Source organism: Aquila chrysaetos, chromosome Z (assembly GCF_900496995.4).
Source record: "Aquila chrysaetos chrysaetos chromosome Z, bAquChr1.4, whole genome shotgun sequence".
NCBI lineage: Eukaryota > Metazoa > Chordata > Aves > Accipitriformes > Accipitridae > Aquila > Aquila chrysaetos.
In genome coordinates, this window is record NC_044030.1 from 59,035,924 (window position 1) to 59,060,055 (window position 24,132).

The following is a 24,132-nucleotide window of genomic DNA, read 5'->3' on the forward strand; positions in this document are numbered from 1 at the left end:
AGCTTTCCAAACTCAGCTCTACACTCTTCAATTGGCTCTTCTTTGCTCAGCCCTTCAATCATTAACATTTTTTAAAAAAATCTCTAAAAATGACGACTCTGTTCTTGTGTTTAGATTACAAACAAGAGAAGACTGACTTAAATTCACTGCCGTTAAGGTGACAGGACAGTACAACGGAGCAGAAATGTTGTCACAGATCACCCACCGCACTCCCTGTATTCAGTAAACAGTGCTCTGGAGGAGCTCCACAGGGAGTTCCAGTGACACTCTCTGTCAGGAAGGACATTTTATTAAACAAAAGGCCTTGAGCCTGTCACAGAAAAGAGATATGAATGGAATAAGGGGGAATTCACAGATAAGGGGGCTATCAAAATAAAATAAATATTATGTATTAATTTGCCATTTTGCAAAACCTTCGTGATAAAAGCTATAGACAAGTCCTGCAATTGTACTGTCCCTTTCAGTTATTTGTTTTACAAGGGGTCGATCCAAAGAAAAGCTCACAAAAAAAGCAAGTCTACAGTACCAGAAAACCTGCAGTGAAATGAAAATCTTAAATATTTGTAATCAAACATGACATGATTATTAATCTCAACACTTAAACAATCAATTGTGAAAGACAGGCACCTCAACATGGCAATTCAGCATGCTGGCTCTCTCCAGTGACAGAAAGTCTAGACAAACAGTTTAGACATGTAGCTTTTTGAATAGCTAAATGTAGGTAAGATGAACTCTACCAACATGCATTTCAATTCTTATAATACTCTAATTGTCACTAATAACTCCTACGATGTCGTCAGCATGTAAGTCAGACTTGTAAAAACTGGACAAGTTGGTTTACATTTGGAATGGGATTAATCACTGTAGAAGCTGTGAATTGCACGTTTCAAAATTATATAATGAATAAAAACCCAACAGAAATGAGATATAAACATGCAAAGAAGTAGTTTAAAGGAAGGACAAGGCATGTTTTTAAGGTGACGTCAGAGAAAATATGGCTCAAAGTTTTTAGTTCAAAGAAAGGCTCTGCAGATATAAGAACATGCAACGAAGGATAAATAATTGGTACATATTTTCTTACCTTCATATTTCTTCTGCTTTATAAAACAATCCAACAAAATATTGAATGTAAAATTATCTGGGAAAATTCCATACTGAACCTGAAGAGAAGAAGGAAAAAAATAAACCATCAGCATGAAAATCTGCTGTTCAAATCTTCCCAAGCACAGCACTGCAGGTATCAGAAAGATCAGAACCATAGCACCGCACACTGCTGCAATGTGACAGTTAGTCAAGCAACACAAGGAGATTAGCATGGCTCCTGTGATGTAGGCTTTCTAGCTTTCCATGTACTGGATTTGTGTTGGTGTTTCATCTGAGCCTTCGGGACCAGGAGGGGCATTGCCTATCAGGTTTTTATGCCTCTCCTGCATCTAGCATGTTTCGGACACGAACACTGTTGAAAAACAAAAAGGTTCCTGGGAAAGAAGAGGAAATTAAAGCTGTAAAGAGCTTTACCTAAAATTCAAGTGCAACATTAATTTTTGTTTTGACAAAGAAATATCTGAACTTTAAACCACAGTCTACAGGACCTGGCTGCAATAGGAATTCCAGGTAAGCCACACTTACCTCAAAAAGCTGACCAAATATATTCATGGCTTTTCATTGTAAAAACTTACCTTGTTTTTTAACGTGTATAAGGCTTTGTCTTGTGCACCATATTTTAAGCACTGTCTGATCCAGCTGTGGATGGTCCAGTCTCTCAAGTACCAGCAATTTGGACTATGCCGAAACCTAAAGGATAATAAACGGTCCAAGTGACAATATGACTCTTGGTTATCACAGAAACAAATTCTGTGATCAACAAACTATGAGTTTCAGAACCCTCGTCTTCCATGATCTTAAATATAAATCTGTCTGTATTTGACTTTGCAGTAAACCATTGCCCTTCAAAGAGCTCCAGCTAGCCCTTTCAAGTAAGAGAAACAAATTTTGATACACTTTAACAGTGTGTACGAAGGGGGAATCTGACCTTTTCACAAATGCACAATATTTTAAACATCTCACTTTCCAGAAAGCCTACTGGTTTTCCCCTGAAAAGATGAACACCATAAAATAATAGCTTGGTATATTTATGCAGGCCAACTGAGATTGCTATAAACACTATAGTACTTTTTAACCTTGTCCTTCTGATCTAGTCAAAGAGCAACACCAGTCCATGACCGATGAAATCAGCAATTATCAGAGTTACACCAAAATACAACTGGGTCTGAACCTTTGGAGCTTGTGTTATCTGGTGTCTTCCACCCTCTCTAATTCATGTCTAACTTCAACTACTTAAGAACTCACTGTGCCTCAGCACAGGCCATCCCTGGGCTGCTGCAGGCTTCATTTGCTTTAGAAATGCTTTATCAGTGAGGCATGCCTCATGCAAGGGGAAACTGCTGGACAGCCCTCCTGTGCCCCCTTGCACCAGCTGCCTTGTTCCAAACAGATGTTTCTCTAACCTGTTCTGAGACACCTCATGCCATGGCTTCAGCAGTCTTCCCAGGCAACCTACTCCAGTGCTCTATCAATTCGTAAAATTAAATACTTTTAAGTTCAGGCTCTTTTATTTCATCATTATTCAGATATTTACACTTTGCTCTGTATTTGGAGAAGTGGTGACAGAAAGTATAGGGGACTTTCCCTTTGGCAAAGACTCAAAACCCATTGAATCCAGTGGTAGCAGCTGCTGCCTTAGTCCTGGGCTGAATTTCACAGCCCAGTGTGAAGAGATGCACGCAACCTTTCCCAATTCAAATTGTATGTATGAAAAATGGGCTCAGTCCCCAGCACAGGAGTGACTGCCACTTCCTGTAGAAAATGCCAATGACTGAGCTGGGCTCATGTGCAGATGCTTGCAGCCTCAAGCCAAGCTGCAGCACCATTTAGAGGCAGGGCTGGCTCTTCCATCTGAGTGAGCATGCTTTCCAGAACATTTATCAGATTAATGTGGCCACCAAGTCTCTTTCCTCCTCACTGAATCTCTGCGTATTGCATCCCACAGATGAGGGCTACACAGATGACCAAACCTGGAAAAGTACTGCAGCCTAGAGAGCCTTCAGAACGCAGAAGACATCCATGCCAAAAGCAGAACTAAACAACTACACAAAGTCTAAATATACAGTTTTGTAAGTGGCACACGAAATCTCCCCATTAAATTAGAATTTAACAGAAAAAGAAATGCATGCTTTGAATATTAAATTACAAACATCCATTTTGTTGCTCCAATTGCTTTCCATTTTCTTCCCTCTGGAGTTCAAATATTGGGAACAGCAAGAACGTGTATTTGCTTTCATTAAAGTCCTGTTTCAATAAAGCTTACAGAAAGCATCAATTACAGGCATTTCGATTTAATCATATTTTGATGAAACAATTATCTAATTGCTACAGATTGTTTCACCAGCCATTAAAGACGGGTCAGAGTGCAACAGCAGCACCCAGCAATAAAACTGCCAGCATCTTTTGAAGTTGCTTCATTAAATGGTTAATATTGTTTCACAAGTGGAAAACAACTGACTTGTCTTATAAGATGACACTGATGCTCTCAAAGACTTAGGCCTTTCTTTTGATACAATCTTTGGCATCCTTCCTACTAATTAGTTACACAGGAGGGAAGCAAACATAAAAAAAAAAAAAAACCCAAACAAACCAAAGGTTTAAATGGGTTTGAATATTCACCTTTTTGCAGAGCTGTATTTATTCTCTTGAGTACACCACAGAGGGAGCACTCCAATAACTCCTGCACCTCGGGAATGCTACAGCCTACTGTAATAATGAAATGCTTCTAGGTTTCAGAGTCAAATTGCACTTGGACAGTAAAAGGCCTAACAGGGATGCAATAAGGTCTAGAAACAGGATGAAACTGATCCTCAATCAACAGAAGTTTTTTGAATTGATATGCACAAATTCAGAGGCATGTTACAAAAAGTCTTTCAAAAAAAGTCTTTGCATGAGCTTTGTAAGACAGGCACTGATGTGAGTGTGTGTGTGTGTATGGACAACCACAGGACCTATGAGATATAATCACTGCATGTTACTATTAAGATCTTTATGTTTGGACCAGGTCTCCACTGTGCTAGGTACTATGCAAATAAAAAGCAAACAGCTTCACAGCCAAAGAATTTTCTAGTTAATCCTAATAATTAATTACAAAACAGTTGCCTGGGAGTGAGTGAGGGGACTGGTGCCAAAATTTTTCTGTCTCCATGTCAACAAGAATGCAATACATATGTGTGTACATGATCCCTCAACACTACACACTTCCATTAACACATGATGTGGTAGAAGGAGAATTGGAAGTGAAAGGGAAGGAGGTACGCTGCAATCTTTAATTGTTTCTGATCCATATAATGTTGGGATAAGCTCTGTCTCTATTCTACTAGCTGAGAAGGGAAGCCAACAGAGTATCTGTTTTTACAGCTAACCTAGACAAACGAACCAAAAGTTGTGGCAGACATTTTTATTTGAAAGGGAATCAGGGAAAAGAGGAGATTGCTGGTCATTTTGACAAGCATCAACATCTTCCTCCTTTCTCCTCCACGAAACACAAACCAGGATATAATTAAGCAAGGCAATATGTTCAGGGACAGATGAAAAGACAGAAGGAATCTAAAACTACAGAAAGCAGAGGATTCAGAGTGAATTAAATAAAGGAAGCCTCTAGCAACTGCTGTGTGTTTAATGGAAAGACCAGGATGTTATCTTGCAGATGTCTGCTGCTGAAACTCATTTTTCTGAGAACTAATAAAAACCTGAGAAGCACAAGATTCTTATAATGCATTCAGAAAAGTCAAGGGGAAGCATCCATACAGTATTGAGGGAGCTCCCTGTTGGTACACTTCAATATTAATTACTGAAGAATCAATATGGTCATCCTTCTAGTCATTGAACTGAGAACATCTGTCCCCACAAGGACAAGAGAAGTATCTGTAAGACAAGGAGGTCCTGAAATTCAAGGTCATTCAAGGTCATTGTAAATCTAACAGCATACAGTGCAATGGTACTAGAATTCCCCTTATTTTGGAAAATTGAATGATGCAGTCCAGAAACTTGATTTTCATTAAACCATTGCTTTGTACTTGCAAAACTATTATAACTTGGAAGAGATACACTGAGTGTACAGCCTCAGCACAAGGCAACCAGAACATTTTTAGCCAAGCAAGCGCACACTCTCTCTTGCTCACAAACTGGTCAGCACATTGGGCTAAGAATACATTTTTAGTTTACCAATTTCCTGCACAAGACCCTGTTGTTCATTATTTACAACAGTGCTGAAGTACTCACGCTGTGTTAAAGAAACTGAACAATGGAAAAGTTTATTAGATACTGAGTGTGCTTTATGGAGTATCCTACTAATACAGCAAGCATGACTTACTTCTATTGGTGCCCTGCCACAGTGCAGAAAAGCCGAGTTGCTTCCGTTTATTTATTTTAAATGGTCTTTCATACTTGTTTGGTGCCATCAAGTGGTGATGCACTCTAGTGCTGCTTTCACATAGCTTGTATTCTCAAGGGAAGTAATACAGCAACCCTGAGAGAAAACAGAAGCACCAAGATGCTGGACTGTATTCTTTCACCCAGATCTGGTAGAGGGGAGTTCATTGCTTTGGGGGCAGTCACAAATGAAGAAGGTGATGAAGGAAAATTTGCTGATTACAGAAGAGCAAGTGCTACAGAAGTAATATACTACCAGGAACAGCTCTGCTGTATGGAGGGAAAGCCAGCTCAGCAGATCTGTTCTAATTCTTTGCTAAGCTGATCAGAAGCTCCCATTTTATACCCTGGGACTTTCTCAAGGGTCCTCGTACTGCCAGAGGCTATCCTTGTATAATACCCTATTTTTTCTTTTTTCCCTATCTGGGAAACAGGAAGAAGAGTCCCCTTCCTTTCTCCATCTTCATCTCACCTAATGAGAAAGTATTTTGTAATGATCTTGTCGTGGTTTAACCCCAGCCAGCAGCTAAGCACCACGCAGCCGCTCACTCACTCCCCCCCCACCCAGTGGGATGGGGGAGAAAATCGGGAAAAGAAGCAAATCCACGGGTTGAGATAAGAACAGTTTAATAGAACAGAAAAGAAGAAACGAATAATGATAATGATAACACTAATAAAATGACAACAGCAATAATGAAAGGATTGGAATGTACAAATGATACACAGTGTAATTGCTCACCACCCGCCGACCGGCACCCAGCTAGTCCCCGAGCGGCGATTCCCCGCCCCCACTTCCCAGTTCCTATACTGGATGGGACGTCACATGGTATGGAATACCCTGTTGGCCAGTTTGGGTCAGGTGCCCTGGCTGTGTCCTGTGCCAACTTCTTGTGCCCCTCCAGCTTTCTCGCTGGCTGGGCATGAGAAGCTGAAAAATCCTTGACATTAGTCTAAACACTACTAGCAGCAACTGAAAACATCGGTGTTATCAACATTCTTCACATACTGAACTCAAAACATAGCACCGTACCAGCTACTAGGAAGACAGTTAACTCTATTCCAGCTGAAACTAGGACAGATCTACACACCCAGTGCACACAACTGTATGATCTCTTAGGCCTCCAGATTCCTTCAAGACTTTCTAAATTTCACCTGCATTTTGCTTTGCTAATTGTGCATTACCATACATAAAAGAAATCCTTAAATAAAACCTCTTGTACTACAATGTTCATCTCTGATGATGCTGTATATAGAGATGCTGTATGCTTTAGAGATTCCTGTAGCATCTTCTGCCACATTGCAAGGATGTGGAGGTAGTAACAACAGAAGGACACTGAGCAATCTCCTTTCTTTCATTATTTCTAATGTACATCATTTAGATGTGTTATTGTGCTTTCCTCAGAGTTAAAACCAAAAAGATTTCTTATGTTGCTAGTCCCGTTGTAGGATCTAGTCCAGGAAGGAAGGAACCTACCTAGTGACAGTCACTGTAATAAATTTCTTCCACCTATACTTCAGATCTCTCTTACTTCTTTTAGAACTAGACAGAAATAAGGGTTTGTATGTTCATTTGCTTTAATCAGGAGGGGACAGTGCCAGATTTCTTCTCATCCACTTAAAATTCTAAAAAGTCCTGAAGCAAAATGCAGGAGACTTAAAATGAATAAGTATCGTAAGAAATGTCTCTGCGAGCCAGGAATAAGTTTTCTCAATGGAATGAATCCAAAGCCACTCTACATTTTACACAAGTCATACAGGGCTGTGAAGCTCCTTGGCAATGCCATGTTTTTTCTTCCTAGGCACATTTTTTAAGCTGCAGTGCATAATGACCAAATGGATTCCAGGCAGGCTTAGCTTAGAAACTGGAAGGCTGAGGAAACGTCACCCAAAACTCTCCCTTTGTTTGTCATTTCAAGCCACAGGCCTTGGGAAAAATTGTCTGCATTTTAAATGGACCCAGAGGCATTGCTCATGTGTCAGTGTCAAAGGCAACAGCCCTGAAAAAAATCTTTGTTGATTGAAATTTCCTTTTAAACATGGACAAAACTTTATTTTTCCATCTCTTCTTTGCCGGCATCATAGCCTTCACCCTTCTTTGTATGCATCCTTTTAAAAATTCACGTATAAACGTATCAGTCCTATAGGAAATACCTCATGCATTAACTGCCTGCACTCAAGTAAAACAGAGGGAACACTTCCCTTTTGTGTTGAAATAAAACACTGAACTAGCATACGTAGTATAAGAAATCAATTACCAAGAGCAGTAACAGGACAGATTTAAAAAAATAGACGAGTCAACTATAACAGAGGATAGTCTAATGCTGAGGCAGAATTGTACCTACACAAGAAGAGAAGCAGTTTGCGGACTCGCTGAAGAAAGCTCACATTCAGCCCTTATTCTGTTTTGATTTTTTATTGACTTTCCCTGATCTTTGATTTTAAACTAATTTAGCTCTTGATTGCTTTGAACATAAAATTAATTCTTCTAAATTAGGCTCGCTCCACCTCCACATGAATGCATTATTTCTTGCACAGCATCTTTTGTTCAGGAGTTGCACAGAGCTCTACCACCACTGATGAATGCGGCCTCAAAACAGGCCTAAATGATCAAGTTTTAGATATGGACAAACTATGGTACAGAAGCATAGTCAAACATCAAGGCTGAACAGGAGACTTGAAAGAATATTTTTAGTATCAAGTCTTGCTTTCCAGTTATATCACATTCAGCTTTCATTTCTGTCTATCCCAATGTCACAGGTTTACCTGTTTCTTAACCCTTAAGCTTGGTAAAAGGACCAGATCTGGGAGAGGAGATATTTTGGGTAGAAGTACATACTATGCAGTCATTTAGGAAGTCTCAGAATATCAACCTGGTAACCACCTTATCCTAACAACTGCAGGGACAGAATTCACCATTCAGCAGTCTCAGAGTAGCTATTGCCTTGCTCAAAACCACAATCCTGCACAGAAAGCTCATCTTTGCAAAGTCTCTTTCTAACAATGACTATCACATACAGCAATCAACCATACAGTGGCTAGGATCTTGTTTACCCTTTACTGACCTAGCTAGTTTGACAGCCAGTTATTAGAGTTGATTAACAAATGACAAGCTGAATTTCTGATACAACAAGCATTTCTGCCCATTGTTGTCAACCTCTTATATCACTAAATGCTCTTCTTCCTTTTGATGGAGTTAAGGCACCTTTGTGAGTAAAACAGAAGGAACAGCCTTAAGTTAAAAAGAAAAAATAGTATCATCAAATAGTTGCAAAATCCTAGATAAATGTTATAAATTTCAAAACAACATATTACAGCAGCACAAAAGAAATGCTTTGCTTATACATAAATAGACGTAAGAACCACCACAAAAGAAACAGTAACAGCAACAGATCCAGAGCCTACAGCAAAGTCTGACAGAATTTATTGGGATTCCTGGCTCTGAAAAGTAACTTATTTATTTATCTGTCCCTTATCAACATGCAGTGAACATAACAGAACTGCAGCGGAGCAGGTCTTCCAACCTTCTGCCACTAGGTTACACCAGGCAGCCTTGAGCCCCTCTAGAATCATTTGCAAAGCACAGAGAGGAGGAATGCTTCAGACAACTCGATCAGCTTAAGTATCCCACATGCTCACCTTGAATGCCTTCAACCTTTATACTGATTAGTTCATAACCAGACTGAAAAAGCAAAGCCCAGGCTCAAACAACATACTGCTTCTCAGTACACTCTTTGTCCCTGGGAAAACTCTTCCAGGCTGTTAAACGTGTTTCCTAAAAAGCTCCTGTAGCCATGTAGATTCAAAGTACTCCAGAACTATGCACTCCCCGGCAGGACACCAATGGAACTTCACTTCCCCAAAGAACATCAGTTAAGATTTCTTCTGTATCAGCTTGGTTGAAGGTGCTCTGTATGACTCACCCTGACATAATAGGACATCGGTCACAGGCCTTGTCTAGCTAGAAACTAAAGGACTTAACATTTAAATATCCAGTATCAACATGGTTCCTTCTTCTAAATATAGTATTTAAAGAAGACAGGTTAAAGGGAAGGTCGTCAGCTAGCTCACTAAAGCTAAAACTGGCCATTTGGGTATCCCCAGCGTGACCGGTAGAGAAAACAACATTGTGATGGTACAAATACTGCTACCGAGAAAAGGTAGTGGTGCCCAGTTCAGTTTCATGCAGAAAATAAAACCGGGCCATTTAATCAACACTCAGAAGTTTTATTTCAAATGCAAACTATGAAACGAGCAACCCCCCTTTTTGGCTTTACTCCTTTACGGTCAAGACGGAATGATGAGGTGAACAGCACGGGAGATTTGCTTCACTTTGTGCTGCTTAGAGATATATCCCCAATGACAGAAACCAAATATACAGACACTTCCATATAGTACTTCTATTTTTCTCCTTCACCTGGGATAACAGAGTGTCTTGTTACCCAACTTCCTTCACCTCTCCCACCCCTTTTGGAAAAGACAGGCAGGAAAATCAGATTTTTCTTCTCATCACACATAAAGAATCTGTACCACTTTCACCATAAAGCTGAAATTCACTCAAAGGGCAAGAGTTAACAAGAAAAAGTCTTGTCATAATAATAACAAGAATAAAAAGCCCAACATTTCCCCAAACTATTGACTGTAAAGGACACAGCTCCTAGAATTTCTCTCTGTTAAAAATACTTCTGGTCTTACAGCTGCAATGACTGGTTTTGAATATAAATGCCATTAATAATCTAGTGACTGAATAGAGTATCATAGGCTGAGGAAAACACGGGAATGATGGGGTGAGCTGTTGCTATAGTGATCCTGATAAGACATTCTCTAGTGCCTTTCCTTGTCCCCATGCAACCACATAAAGTCTAATTTAAACCAACTCTTTCATTAATTATATCTTTTCCTGGTATCCTGGCATACAAAAACAGAGAAAGAGAAATTAAGAACTGTACAACACACTACATTTCTTGCTTTGAGGAGATTGTTGAATCTCAGAAATTTTGAAGTGTGTCAGGCTAAAACTTACTGTATTAAAGCTCAACAAAGGGTCAGTTCTGCTGGAATCTTTACTTATATCTCTGAAAACTGATTAACACAAAGGCCGTAAAAAATGGCATATATAAGTAAAGTACTGATTTGATTGTTACCTTTTTACTAGCCCAGCTATGCCTGTCATTACTTCAATTAATTCTCCACCTGTCTGAAAGCTGGTACACAAGTTATCAACTAGATTAATTTTTCAAAATGAAAAAGAAATGTTAGTGAAAGCCTGCTTGTAATTTGTAATTGCTGAAATCACCTTTGTAGCTGGCTCACTTTGCAGAGTGAGAGAGATCCCCTGCTAAAGACTGCCAGAAAGTCAGTTTCTAGCAGAAAGCTAGTTCCCACTAGCTGCTTATCAGAGTAAGTTTAAAACCTTCTGGGTACCAAATAGTATCTACATCATGGACTTTCTTCAACCAGGACTATCTGTAAGATTATGTGATTTTAGGGAATAAATTGCTTCAAAGCTAGTTAGAAGTTTAATTTTAAAAAATAAATAAATTACTGCAGATGCTTTAGAAAACCTCCATCTTTTAGCCATCAACTATTGCAGGGACGCCACAGCAAAGCCTGCATTCCAGTAACCATTAACCAACCTAGATAGAGATGTAGCACCAAAGGCTTTTCAAGCTGCTTAGACAGCGATTCCAACTTTTGTAATTGTTCATTCAGTGTCAGAGGGAACTGAATCAGAGTTAGGACCAGAGTTCAGGAGTTTCTGCCTTCTAGTGCTAAGCTTCAAACTATGACAGTACACCCCTTTCACGTTATATTAAAAAGGAACACTTTATGGGTATGCCTAAAAACCACTGTCAACAAAAGCCAATAGTGACTTCTTATTATAAAAGCAGGCAAAAACTTCAGACTGTAGGTAGACATTGCTATTACAGTATTTGCAAACAGCAACTTTTTAACAGTGCCTAATAAGCAGCCTAAATTTAACCTGAGACAAAATTAACATAATTTTTACAGAGACCTAATTCGCTGAGAGCTGGAGTCCACATTGTAACTATGATGCATTTTCCATTTATTCTACTCAAATTTTTTATGCTTCACAAAAAAATCTCCCAGAAATATATCACACACTATCTTCAAACTACTGTTAACATTACACTGACTGACACAACCCTCGACACTTTTCAGTTTGATCACAGTTGAACTTGCACAGATTACAAGCGATGTATACCTCTGGCTTGAGTATCAAAGCCGGCAATACAGAAGCATATGAGCCAAACCGTTTATTCTGCAAAGTTGCTCAGTTTCACACCACATGCAACCTAAGCAAAAAGGAGGCACTGGCAAGAGAGTGCTGCAGGAATACAAATACTGAATGGATCTTGGTAGCCAACTTAAGCAAGGAAGGAGCCAAACCTTACATTTGCTGCCAAAGACTTCAAAAACTGGATTTGCACAGACCAGGTTTTACCTTTTCAGATTTGCTGCCATAGTCCCACAGTTCAAGTTAACCTAATTTTGACCTACTACCTACGCGCTCTTCATTCTTCACCGCTAGAGCCTGATTTCCTTGTGCATTGCTGTCCTTCTACACCCCACGAGCAAAAGGGAGGCAGAGCTACATGGTAAGCTTTCAGGGTAAACAAGTAAGGTTTTCATATGAAGCATAAACACCTGCAACAAAGGGGACAGAACACCTGATGCTCACCTCTAGTTTCAACCACAGTGCTGTCAAAAAGGCAACCATTTCCAAAAAGTAAACCATAGGTGCATAGGCAGGTCTTGGCTACTGGGCAGTCCACCATAAATCCATCTACATTTCATGTCACGTCTTAATGAGCAACAGCTTACTGATTTTTTTTTTGTTCTTTCATCCACGCACTTTCCTCAGAAAAATATTTTTTGCAATGAAAAACAAAAATCGAGTCCTTCATGATATATTTTTAACCGTTCCCTAACCACAGTAAGTTAGCCAATCATAGTACTTCAGAGGCTACCTTCTATTTAGCATATGTCTTAGTGTATCTAACTTCTTCCAAGCCTAATGGCACAGAAATGTCCTTTATTCCATTGTGTATGATGTCAAGCACATGGACCAATAAGCAAATCAAGGATAAACATAGCAAAACCAACTCAAGCATTTGCCAGGCAGTTTGAAATTTGTGGACTCTTACCAGCTTTGGGAATGTTTTACTCTTATTCTTTTCAGAAAAATACCATACTGTCAAATCAGTTATTTAAAGAGAGAGACAGTAGGTACCTCACTTTAAGTACTGCATGTACTGTAGGACAAATGTTCCCTTGCTTAGGTAGGTACAAGCTGTGCAGTAAAATGAGGTTGTGCTACTCAAAACAGGCAGAGAATTTCAAAATGCAAAGGGGTATTTTGTAGTTCCTCCCCTTTTGAGACAGGAATACAGCCAAGACTGTTAGTTATAAATATAACCCACTACTGGCTTTGCTTCTGCTGATGAGCATCAGTGCATGGTGCAAGGCCAGGACGACCTGCCAGTTTGCCTTGTAGCAGTGCCCCACTCAGATCTTGTATTCAGGGTCCAAACTGACATTTACAAGCATCCAGTTCTCCAGGGCACTCACAGTATAGCAGGCTTATATGTGTCATGTTACCCACTGCACAGGAGAACAGAGAAGACAGAAGAGGGGGAAAACACTATAACTATATGCAATTACGTACCAGATGTGTTTCAGTCTGGCTATTTTTATTTAATTCCTCCAAAGAATGATGACTTTCAAAACAACACAATAGTATCTTACATAAAATGAACTTGCTGCTTTATGATTTAACCTGGACAAGGGAAACTCGGCGAAAAGGTGCAATCACTGCAGGACACTAACTTCCATGGAAGACAAAAAAAGAAACCCCTTTGCAGAGAAAGCAGAGTGTACCACCCCTGCTGCGAATGCTCCTCTGTCATGGTGTCACAGTAGCTGCTATACCTTGCCCAACCCCAGTTACAAGCACCAGCAGCCAGTCTGGTTTGTCAGAGCTTTGGCACAGGCAGTGTAGGCAAGGGAGGGAGTTGGGTTGTCCATTTTATTCCCAGCTGTCTGCTGCCATAGGCCATCTATTTTGCTTGTGGCTGGATTTAGCCCTGCTCTGCTCACTCCCTAAAGGAACTAAGTAGAAAGTGGCTGATCAGACTGAAGAAAGGAGTATTTTTCCCCTTTGTTAAATGAAAACAGTAGTGAAAGAGGAGAGATCAGAATTAAATAAATTACAATTTAAAGAGGATGATCATAAAGTTGACTCTAGAGATTAAAGCCAGCTTTATATCCACACCAATTCTTAGAAAAAGATATTACTCATAAAGGTGCAAATCTGCTTGCAAAGCCAGCTGCCTAAATCCATGTGCTTTCAGCTTGACAAGCTCTACAGTGGAGGAGGGGATCAAAATCCCCATTCATTTTTCAGCAAGAGAAAGAAGGAATGTTTATTGTGTCTATACTTACAGCTGAGAAAACAGGAGTTTCCACCAGCTGCTCTCTTGTATACCCCTTTCCAATTTTAACAACAAACCCAATAAATTATTCTTTGTTGGCTGTTTAAATGCGTCCTGAACTAGATCCTCAGTCAAATCCTCACCTGGTCCAAGGAGAAAACGCATGGTTCCCCCAGTTACCAGGAATCTGCCTCAGTCCGCTGAGGACCTGGCATACCACACATGCGCATGGATCATTAATTAGACTAAAGCTGGGAGGCAAGGACAACTCCAGCACCTTTCAAGGATGTGCAGCCCAGTGTCCCACAAAATCTGTCACGCTGGTGAAGATGGAAACCAACTGCTGAGAGCTGCCACAGCATTATTCCTGAAATGACCAACTCCACATTTAACAGAGCCCCTCAGGCTTTCAAACTGATGTAGCAAAGGGGAGACAGGGAGGCTGCTGAAAAGCCTGGGGACATTCTCCTTCAGGGACAGGGGACAGCCAGGATCTTAGGAAATAGGTAAGGGGATACCATCAGCTGATAGGAGGGACTTGGGCTTCTATCCAAGCTTCTCAAGCCTCATCCTGTCCTACTCCCCCCCCCACCCCCCCCCCCCCAAAAAAAAAAAAGAGTAAGGAAGGGATTATTCTGCCTAGGAACCAAAGATTTACCAAGTAAAGGACAGAAATAGAAAAAGAGGTAACAGGCACTCTGCCAGAAGAACAGTCACAGGTAGCTGAGCAGAGTGACTGGAGTGCTTGGCACAGAGAAGTACTGAAAATGCAACTGGCCTCATTCCAGCAGACAGTATAGATACGTTATCTGGAGCATGCAGCTTTAAAAATAGCTATTAAACCAGCATTAAAACAACCCCTCCTCAAAAAAACCCCACCCAAAGTAGGCACCCCGAATAACAGGTTTTTTCACTTTGCTACTGGGCATCTTACATTCACAAATTTGCACCTTAATTTCCCATTTCTGGAAAACACAGAGAGAAATAACCTCAGATATCACCCCAGGAAAATTTTAAACTATGACCTTTTCTTATCAGTACCTCTATTCAATTACAGCAAAGCATTGTTTTGTGGGTCTGTTTGTAATAAAAGCTTCTTCTTTCCTTAGGGAGTAGAACACTTTTTCACAGGCATGAATGTATATGCAGAAATAAGCAGCCATACAAGTTGAATAAATGCACCTGCTTATTTTCATTTTTGTTCTGCACTCTAATGTTTTTGGACATTTCTAAAGATGGAAGTACATATTTAGAAAAAATGAACCATTGAAATCACGCAACGTAAGCTAGCTTTTCAAGTTTCTTTGTTACTGGAGCCAAAAAGAAACCTACAGCTTGATGGATATAATCAGGTAATTTCCTAAACGTCTCAATAACTAATGGCTGACCAAACATTTTGAGTCCTACAAAAGCATAAACATCTATTTCTGTAAATAAAAACAGCCAGCTATTTGAAAATTAACATTCCCAATCATTTATAAGCTAAAGAAAGATGTATGCTAAAGTAGGTCTCTCTCCTCCCTGTCACAGTAATTTTGATTTTGTTGTAACCATTTTGTCTATAATGGTGTATAATAAAACAAAAGAAGATCAGACCTGTACCTATGGTGCATTATTTCATCCCTTATCATGGTCATTTTAATGTTCTTTCCATTTCCAAAGGCTTTTACCTTCTGGAAACACATCACATCTGCTAGCTGTTACTACATACTCTGCAGCAACATGCATCAAAACCACAGATATTCTCAGAGCACAACACAACAGATACTCTACTGGATCATATTACTAAGTTGAATGTCTTCACTGTTACCAACAAAGCACAGAACACTTTTCTTGACTACTAGGAAGTCCAAGAAGATGGTGTAGGCCTTTTTCACATGCTTGATCAGACTGCGTTCATCTTACATGCCCCGTGGAACACAGCAAGCTTATATACCATGATTTGTTTAAAATTAAGAACATATGGATTTTTCCTTGTATACAGTAAAACGAAGGGAAGTTCTCACTGAAAATGCACGAGCCTTATATTTCCTATGTTGGCTGAGGTAACACAGGAAAAAATACTTCAGTGCCTTTGTCCTTCTCTCCATTAGTCTGCACTATAAAACCAGCACATGACTTGTCATCATTCAACCATTCTGACAATCTTCTCAGTAAAGGTGGTGCAGAATGGGAATTCTCATGCAGTGGAATGTCAGAGAGGTGCTTTGTTTCCAGCTCTGCTTCCATGCACCCTGCAAGTGCTGATACTGTTTCCACAGTAGAAAAACAACAGTGTCATGAAACTGCCCGTTTAGGTATTACTAGCATTCATATTAGTCTCCTGGAGAAACTTTTCTTCAAACATTGTAAAGAAAAAAAAACAATAGAAAGACAGATAAACACAAATCCCTTTCCATCCACTGCTAAGCTACAGTGTAATATGGCATAGAATGTTTCAAATCATTTCACATTCTTAGCCGATCTCCAGTCCTACTTTCTTGTAAGCATTACTTTTAGTTACAAACAAGAAAAACAAAACAGAAAATCCTGAGTAAACCTAGGTAAGTGGATCAGCTTTATAACATGTACGTTCAGCCCAAGATGTATTTGCAATTTAACAACTGTGGCAGGCTATACAACTCCTATATCCAATATCAGGACACTAGAGAGTCAACACTACTTTCTGCGTATCTTTCCTCTCCAGCTCCTACATTAAATTTTTCCAGAATAAAACTGACAAAGTCAAAACAATGTCCAAGCTCTAAATACTCAACCTGTTCTTAAAAATCCATTTTCAATAAAATACTTGTCTTCATCTTACCAGAAGCTCATCCACAGTTGCTTGCACAGTCCATCTAAGCCATGAACACCCTAATTCACCCCACAGAAAACCATCACTAATGGCAATAAATCAGCACCATAACTTACCTCATAAATAGCCTTTACTCTCTCTTTTACTACTGATTACATTAAAATAATCACAACCACTGACATTCCTAAGAAATTTTCTGCCTGATCTGGAAGCCTTTTGACTTTGTACTTATTCCTCTGTCTTGTGACATTAAAACTGTTCAGCATTTTGAGTACATGCTGGTTGCAATAGGACAAAAACCTGTATTTCCCAAAGTATAGGATAAATACCTTCCCATTTTTAGCCTATTTTGTTATTTTATACATAATGTGTGAAGATGGATGAAGTTAAAATGGCCTAACATTTTCATTTGAATGGCTACCCCTGGTTTTGCTCAGACCACAATTCAGTGCTACTTAGCACTGTGACTCAGTCAGCTAAAGCTAACAAAAAATTAACAGAATTTCTATTTGAAACAAGCTGCTTACAAAAAAACCCACCTGAATTCAACAAGTTGAACTAAGTATCTTTTTTCCCTCAAGAAACATATTTTACAACATATTTATCCAGCAGGATACCACAGACTGGAGAAAGTTACTAGCTAAGCAACTGAAACCAGGATTTTTAATGACTGTTGCCCCTTCTACAGCTGCAATCATAATATATTCCTTATTCTCCTGTGTTATGTTTAGTTCAGCTCAATGAATAACTTGTGACTGAAAACAGCAGGAATGCATGCTTACCCCTTCTAAATAAGAGAGAAATAAGAACTGGCACCTACAAATACTAAAATCCCGACATCTTGAGAATCTGTTAATTTCACCAAATGAAAACAAGATTTCCTGGAGTTGCTAAGTTTTAAAACATGTTCTGATAAATGCTTTCCATATTCTATCTAATATAATTAATGTTTACATAATCATTAAAATCTGTACATTTGCAGAAAAGTAATACTTTCATTCAAGTTTCCTTCTCAAGAGAGTTGTCCACATCAATGAAAAACAGCACTCTGGTAAACACTTCTCTCTTTTTTTAAAGATAATCAAATACGTAAATTAAACGTGCAAATAAATACCTGTCAACCTTGTAAGTACCTACACGAGACTGCCTCCTCGCTCAGTAAAAAAATAGTTCCAAATTTAGTACAGTCATTCCAAAGAAAATAAAATGGTTTAAAGGGTTACCAGAAAACAACCATAAGGCTTTCTTTAGAAAGATAAATAAAATTATAAACATGAAACATGATTAAAGTCTTTTACTTAAACTAAGGTTTCTTGCTTGCTGATTTAAACTGAGATCAAATTCAACAATTCAAATAATTCTAACTGTAATCAACCTATCTGTAATAAGACAGCTCAGGTCTACAGCATGTCAAGATTATTCCTTAACAATGTAGTTTTTCATTATTTTTTCTGCTGTATTTATTTTGAGTCAAAAAGGAATAAATGCTGCACCATAAAGGAATGATTTAGGCTGATGGATACAATAACAACAAAGTTAGCAGTTCCCAAAGAAGGGATCATGGCAGCTCTAGGTATGGTTGTAAGCCTAATAAAAATTCAGGTTTTTATCCTAGTAGTTGTCATCTTCAACATTACTTAAAGGGAAAAGATTGCTGTACTGTTTAACACTACTTAAGAATGCTGTAAGAGAGGGAACTCAACAGGAACAGTAACTTTATATGCTTTTTTCTTCTGTTTACACGGGTTTGGACCTGCTGCCTGGCTCTGGCTGCCATTACTGCTCAGGGGCTGTAATGGAACCTTAAGTTCCTTTCAGGGGAAGCCAGATGGGGTTAATTCTCAAGTGTATCTTTACAATTATTAGTCATCAAAGCTGGCAAAGGAATAAATCTCTGCATGTGTCTGTGTTTTAAATTCTGAAGCTTATAAAAGGCTTTACTCTATCCCGGTCATTTGTATTCATATGAACAGCTCACTCTTTACATTTTTGGCTGCAATTTAACCTCTGTCTAGACTTTCAGTATTTCTAAAATATAATGCAAGATCTGCCTCCAGACAGGCTTTTTGCTGGTGCAGGAATTTACAAAACAACCTTTAGAATGCCACTGGATATGGCACCCTGAACTTCAAGGTGAGTAGGAGTCAAATTCTGAGACAAAATTGCCTTTTCTCCTTCAACATGTAATGAATACAATATTTGAGATCTAAATACTTACTGTTCACATTATACTTCAGTCTATTTACAATACTATCTACTAGATAGAATGCTTTGAGCTGATGGCAAGAAAGACGCTGGTTGAAAGATACGAAAATTCTGCTAATAATCTTTTCTTGCAAGAATAGCATTGAAAGCCTTTCTCCCAATACTAAACATAAAATGTATCTACATGGGGTGTGGACTGATTCAGTTCTTTCCATTTCTGAATCTGACTGGCTTTATCTTCCTATCTACTCCAGAAATATTGGGGGGCTGCCCCTAAGGTTGATATATACATTCTGTCTGTAGGAGAATCCTTCTTTTTCCCTTGTTTTAAATAGGAAGGTTTTTAAAATCCAAATGCTTATCCCTCTAGTGTTGGCAACATAAAAAAAAGAAAAGATTAGTGTTGAAGGAAAGTCTTCCAACTTTTTCTGCTTTTATATGCAGTGCCTAGAAAATTCTTGTCCAGTTTCTGCCAAGCTTAAAGGAAAGCATATACAAAAAGATGAACTATGAAAAGCAGATGACTGAAAAAGCCTGTGTTACAGGAAGAGATCTTTCTGAATGCTTTTCAGTGTTATATCTTTATTGATGGTTCTCCCCCACTTTACAGCACAGTTATGCTGACTGAGCACACCCACTTGAATGAGATGTGGTTACAGGATTAGGCTTGCTGAAATTTGGCTCTGGGTTCTGAAATGTAGTTGCTAGTTACTTTCTCCAAAGGTTCCTATAGCTCAGACTCTGACAACAAAGAAACAGGGAGAGTAAGCACATGTGCCCCTCTGTGCAGAGATGAGTTGAATGCTGAAGCCTGAAGAGCAGTGGGGTCTCTAAGACCAGAACATTTACATCTGACAGCACCAGCTTGGATAGCAACCAATAGTTCTTCCCATGAAGCAGCATCACATGCTAATGCAATAGCATTAAACACAGGTATTTCTATCACTCAAGTGCAAATAAGGTAAATCTCTCTGGTGCTCTTCCTTCTGCCTCCCTACCTGTCAAACAGCAGCCCAGATCTTCTGCAAATGAAGTTATTTTGGATTGCTCAACTGAGGCAGGTGTCCAAACTGGTAAAACATACCATTCTGGCTACGAAGTGTATTTTTCTCACCAATTCTCAATATCATTTGAAAACAGAACTGCTGCATAACTTGAATAATAGGCAGATATTTCTGACTCATTTATTTTTCTCTTTCTTTTTTTTTTACCCACATATTTCTCTGGAGGCAGCGAAAGCCAAGACCTCATGAACTGATGAAGTCTTTATCAGCTACAGCCTTAGGACAATGAAAACATCTCAAAGGAAGAATTAAATATGTTGTAGGATTGTGTCTACATCTCTTTTCCTATTTGTGCTGGAACAGGTTAATGGTATTCATTACATCCTGTAGATTTATATAGAGAAACAAAGTATCATATTAGTGGGAATGAATGCCACCCAAAGTATATTTTAGGAGTAAAGAAAAATTTTTTTTTGGTCCATTGTGATCATTTAGTAAAAGCAATATTTTACAGTAACTGAACATTTTCAGACGCTATACAACTTGATCAGCATGGAAATATCAAAACCTGCAACTTCTGCACCCACAGAACAGAGAGGCAGATATAGACAGTACAGGTGAAACTTACTTTGCATATGATGTTGGACTAACTACTGATGGACTGGCATTATAAGGAATAAGCACAAATGGAGACCACTGTAGTCCCAAAATTATTTAATGACTGAAATCAGGCCTCAAAACTGTAACTTGCTACTATGAAAGATTTAACAGCGTATCTAAGAATAACTTCTAATAGTTTGCTATTATCCCATTTTGTGATTATAATCAAGTACTGACCCCAGGTAATAAATCCTGAAATCTGCAGATATAACTTCATTTCCAAAAAAGCAATTACCAACCGAGGAAAGGCAATGAAAAAATCTAGGCAGATTGTGCAAGAATTTGCAAAGTACATGCACACACAAACATTTACATTCTACAGACAGTGTGCATGCTTTTTTCTGTGGGTCATGCGTTTAATGCAATTAAAAATCCTCCTGAGTAATCTCAACATAAAACTTCCCCAATTGCTTTCAAACACATTGCAAATCTTTGTTGGCATAAAACCTACATAGAGAATCAGCAGAGTTACCTCACCACAAAACCTCTCTCCATTATGCTAATGTTTCTATCGTATGAAAAACACCCTGACGTGAGAAATAGTGACATCTCAGCGAGACAGGACAAAGTAAGGAGAACTGCAGGTCTTTGATCTGGCTGAAAGTGCTCTGCATTCTGATTAGAATTTCTGCTGGGATCCTAGGAGATGAAAGGATTTTTTTAAGTCTGACAGTTAACAGAGCGGGGGGAAGGTATTCAGAAAAGAACAAAAAGAGGAGCACTGAAAGCAGATGACGTCATGCCTCAAAATGGCCTTTACCATCTTACTGACATGTTCCACAATGTAGTGAGGCAGCTTCTACACAGCTATTCTTGAGAGCTCAAGATCCTCCATGGAGACAGTATGGCTGGAGATCCACTGCTTTAAAAGGATGTAAAGTTGGAACAGGTCTAAATATAATATGTATATTGTATTTCAGGACCCTAAATGCATTACAGTAATGCTCCAGAATACTACTTTTTGAAACTGTGTTCTGCCTCACACACTGCAAGGGAAGTCTCCAGTCTACAAAGCTTGCAAGTTCTGGCACTCCCATCTTCAGGGAAAGCCCACACAGCAAGCATGGAAATGCTGTTTACTTTGCCCTTTTGTACCAGGAACATCTTCCAACCTTGTAAGGGCCTTGGAACTGACTGCCCTTCACCTCAGATTGCCAGAGGCACCCAACATTGGGGAGAGACATCAAAATCTCTCCCTTATACTCTACAAGCAGTTAAGGGGAAAAACACAGGACTCTGGGAGCATTCTGCTTATTTATGTTCACGCAAATGCCCATACAGCCAACTTAGCAGGCCGGGTACATGCCATTTGCTCACAATGGATTTGTATACCTTAGAAAATAGAAAAAAGCTTTTTGCTGACACTGCCTTTTTCTTTTTTAGAAGCTTACTCTCCTTACATAAAGTACAAAAATTGTGCATTGAACTGTTTCTCATTAAGCCAGAAAAAGAGATTTCTTGTCAAAGCTTCTCTGCTTCTTAACTCTCTCTCTCCCCCACTTCCTTTATGTCTCATGGTGTGGCCACTTTTGCAGGACTTTCTCTGTGTCAAACATCCTCCCAGCCGCAAAGAGATCTTGATAAACATGTCCTTCATTTGAACTCCAGCCTAAGTGCAAAATGTGAAGAACAATAAAACGGGCCTTGTGGATACCAACCACATCTCCTATTTCCTGAAGCTAGCACACTTATTTTCATTTGAAAGGGAAGCTGATGTTGTAATTGGGATTTTTACATTTTCACATGAATTACAGACCTCTCTACACTGTTTCACTACCTGCATGTAAATGCATTTTGAGAATAGTTTCACGGATCATGCTGGAATGAAGTCTCCTGGAAAACTGATGCTAACATCACCAAAAGACCAAGCATTTTGCAACACCAAAACAAAGCAGCATTACAGGGAGACACACAAGAAAAATTCCAACCAAAGCACATCCGATAAGCTATGTGACACGTCAGTACCTCTCTATTCTCTCCACACAGACTACTAAAATCTGTATCAATTACAAATGATCCTATTTGATGTGCACATAACTACACTCTGACGAGCCGCAGGAGAATTATTTCTTAGAGAAAGAGTAATTAACTGTAATTATTTTTGAACCGCAAATCTCTCCTTTAGAATGTGTTTTTAAGGATAAAACCCCTGAATTTTAAACTGATGTATTAACCAGGCACAGATAGAGTGGGGAGGATATTTACATGTTAGAGATTCCCATTCTATTCTCTCCCTCTTACTATGGAATGTTTTCTATGCTTCTAATTTTTTGTCGCTCTCTCTGAACATCTTGTTTTTAAGAACAAACCTGTAAGATACATTATGAACATCTCACTCTGACTATCTGGATTTTATCCATAGCATTTTGAGGCTCAGCAATTAAACTACCACACTTTCCTCTTGATGTCAGTGCATTCAAAGGTCTCTTGGCATCACTTACCCTACAGGGCCTGTCGCCAGAGAACTTAAGTCCATGTGGCACTACGTACTCTACAATCTTCAAGAATGTTAGCAAAAGGTACTAAGAGCACATCTGTAAAACAAAAATGAGGGCTTGCCTTAAACTAGCTTTTCTTTCTCCTGTTTCCATCTCACCTGTTGCAGGATGGAAAACTGATTTTTGACCACATATTCTGACAGGACTAATGAAATCTTGATCAGATGGAATGAAAGCTCCACTAGCCTCCTCTCTGTGAGGGATTCTTCTTCCTCCTTTTATTTTTTCATTACAGGATATTGCTAGTATTAGCAAACTGGGTTCTCTTGTTTCCATCTTGAAGCTCTGAGGTTCAGATACTGCCCCAGTACTACCAAAGAATCACAGAGATCTGAAGTCTAATGCAGTCATGCACTTAAAACTATGCATATACTTAAAACAGCCATCCGGTAAACTTTTTCATTAAAATAACAATCTTTATTATTTACAAATAACAACCTGACATTATTTGTAAAGATGCTCTCTCATGCACTTTGACAGAGTGAGTTACTTTCTCTGTCAGGAAACCTAGCTCTCAAAATGTGTGTGCAACCATCCATAAAAGAACTAATTTATTTTAGTGATCAGCAAGAATTCTGCCCTCTTAAAGTCAATATTGAGATGTACTAACCTGAAATAAGCAAGCATTCAACCTGACAATATACCCAATATGCTTCACTCAACACAAAAATAGCTGCAGAAAACCTTAAAAACCCATGCATTAGGTGAACAACACAGCTTATCTGGGGAACGCAAAGTACTAAGGGGATAAAAACCAAAACTATACTTCATTTAGCCTTGGTGACTTGATCATTACCACAGCATGCCCACTCTCATTTCTGTTCATTCTAAGGAAACAAGATTCCTTGAGTCCTACAGTTACCCATGCAAATATGCATATAGCCAATTTAGTTAAATTATGACTTAGAGAACAAAAAAGTATCAGAAGGAAAAACTGTAAACAAACATAATTCCTTATAATTTCAGCACCTCTAATGTAAATCATAGCTGAAGGTTGTATTAGCTGTTCAGTGACTCAGACTAACATGCTTAACAGGAGT

At 39.0% G+C, this 24,132-nt stretch overlaps 1 protein-coding gene across 1 annotated transcript in view; it reads right to left on the minus strand.

Annotated features, from left to right (window-relative positions):
• The window catches only part of MRPS27 (mitochondrial ribosomal protein S27), a 48,101-nt gene that overhangs the window by 13,740 nt on the left and 10,229 nt on the right, over positions 1-24,132 (minus strand). The window contains exons 5-6 of the mRNA XM_030005525.2: positions 1,680-1,794; positions 1,082-1,160 (exon numbers count right to left, since the gene is read on the minus strand). Coding sequence (XP_029861385.1) covers positions 1,082-1,160; positions 1,680-1,794 — 194 coding nt within the window. The remainder of the gene's footprint in view (positions 1-1,081; positions 1,161-1,679; positions 1,795-24,132) is intronic.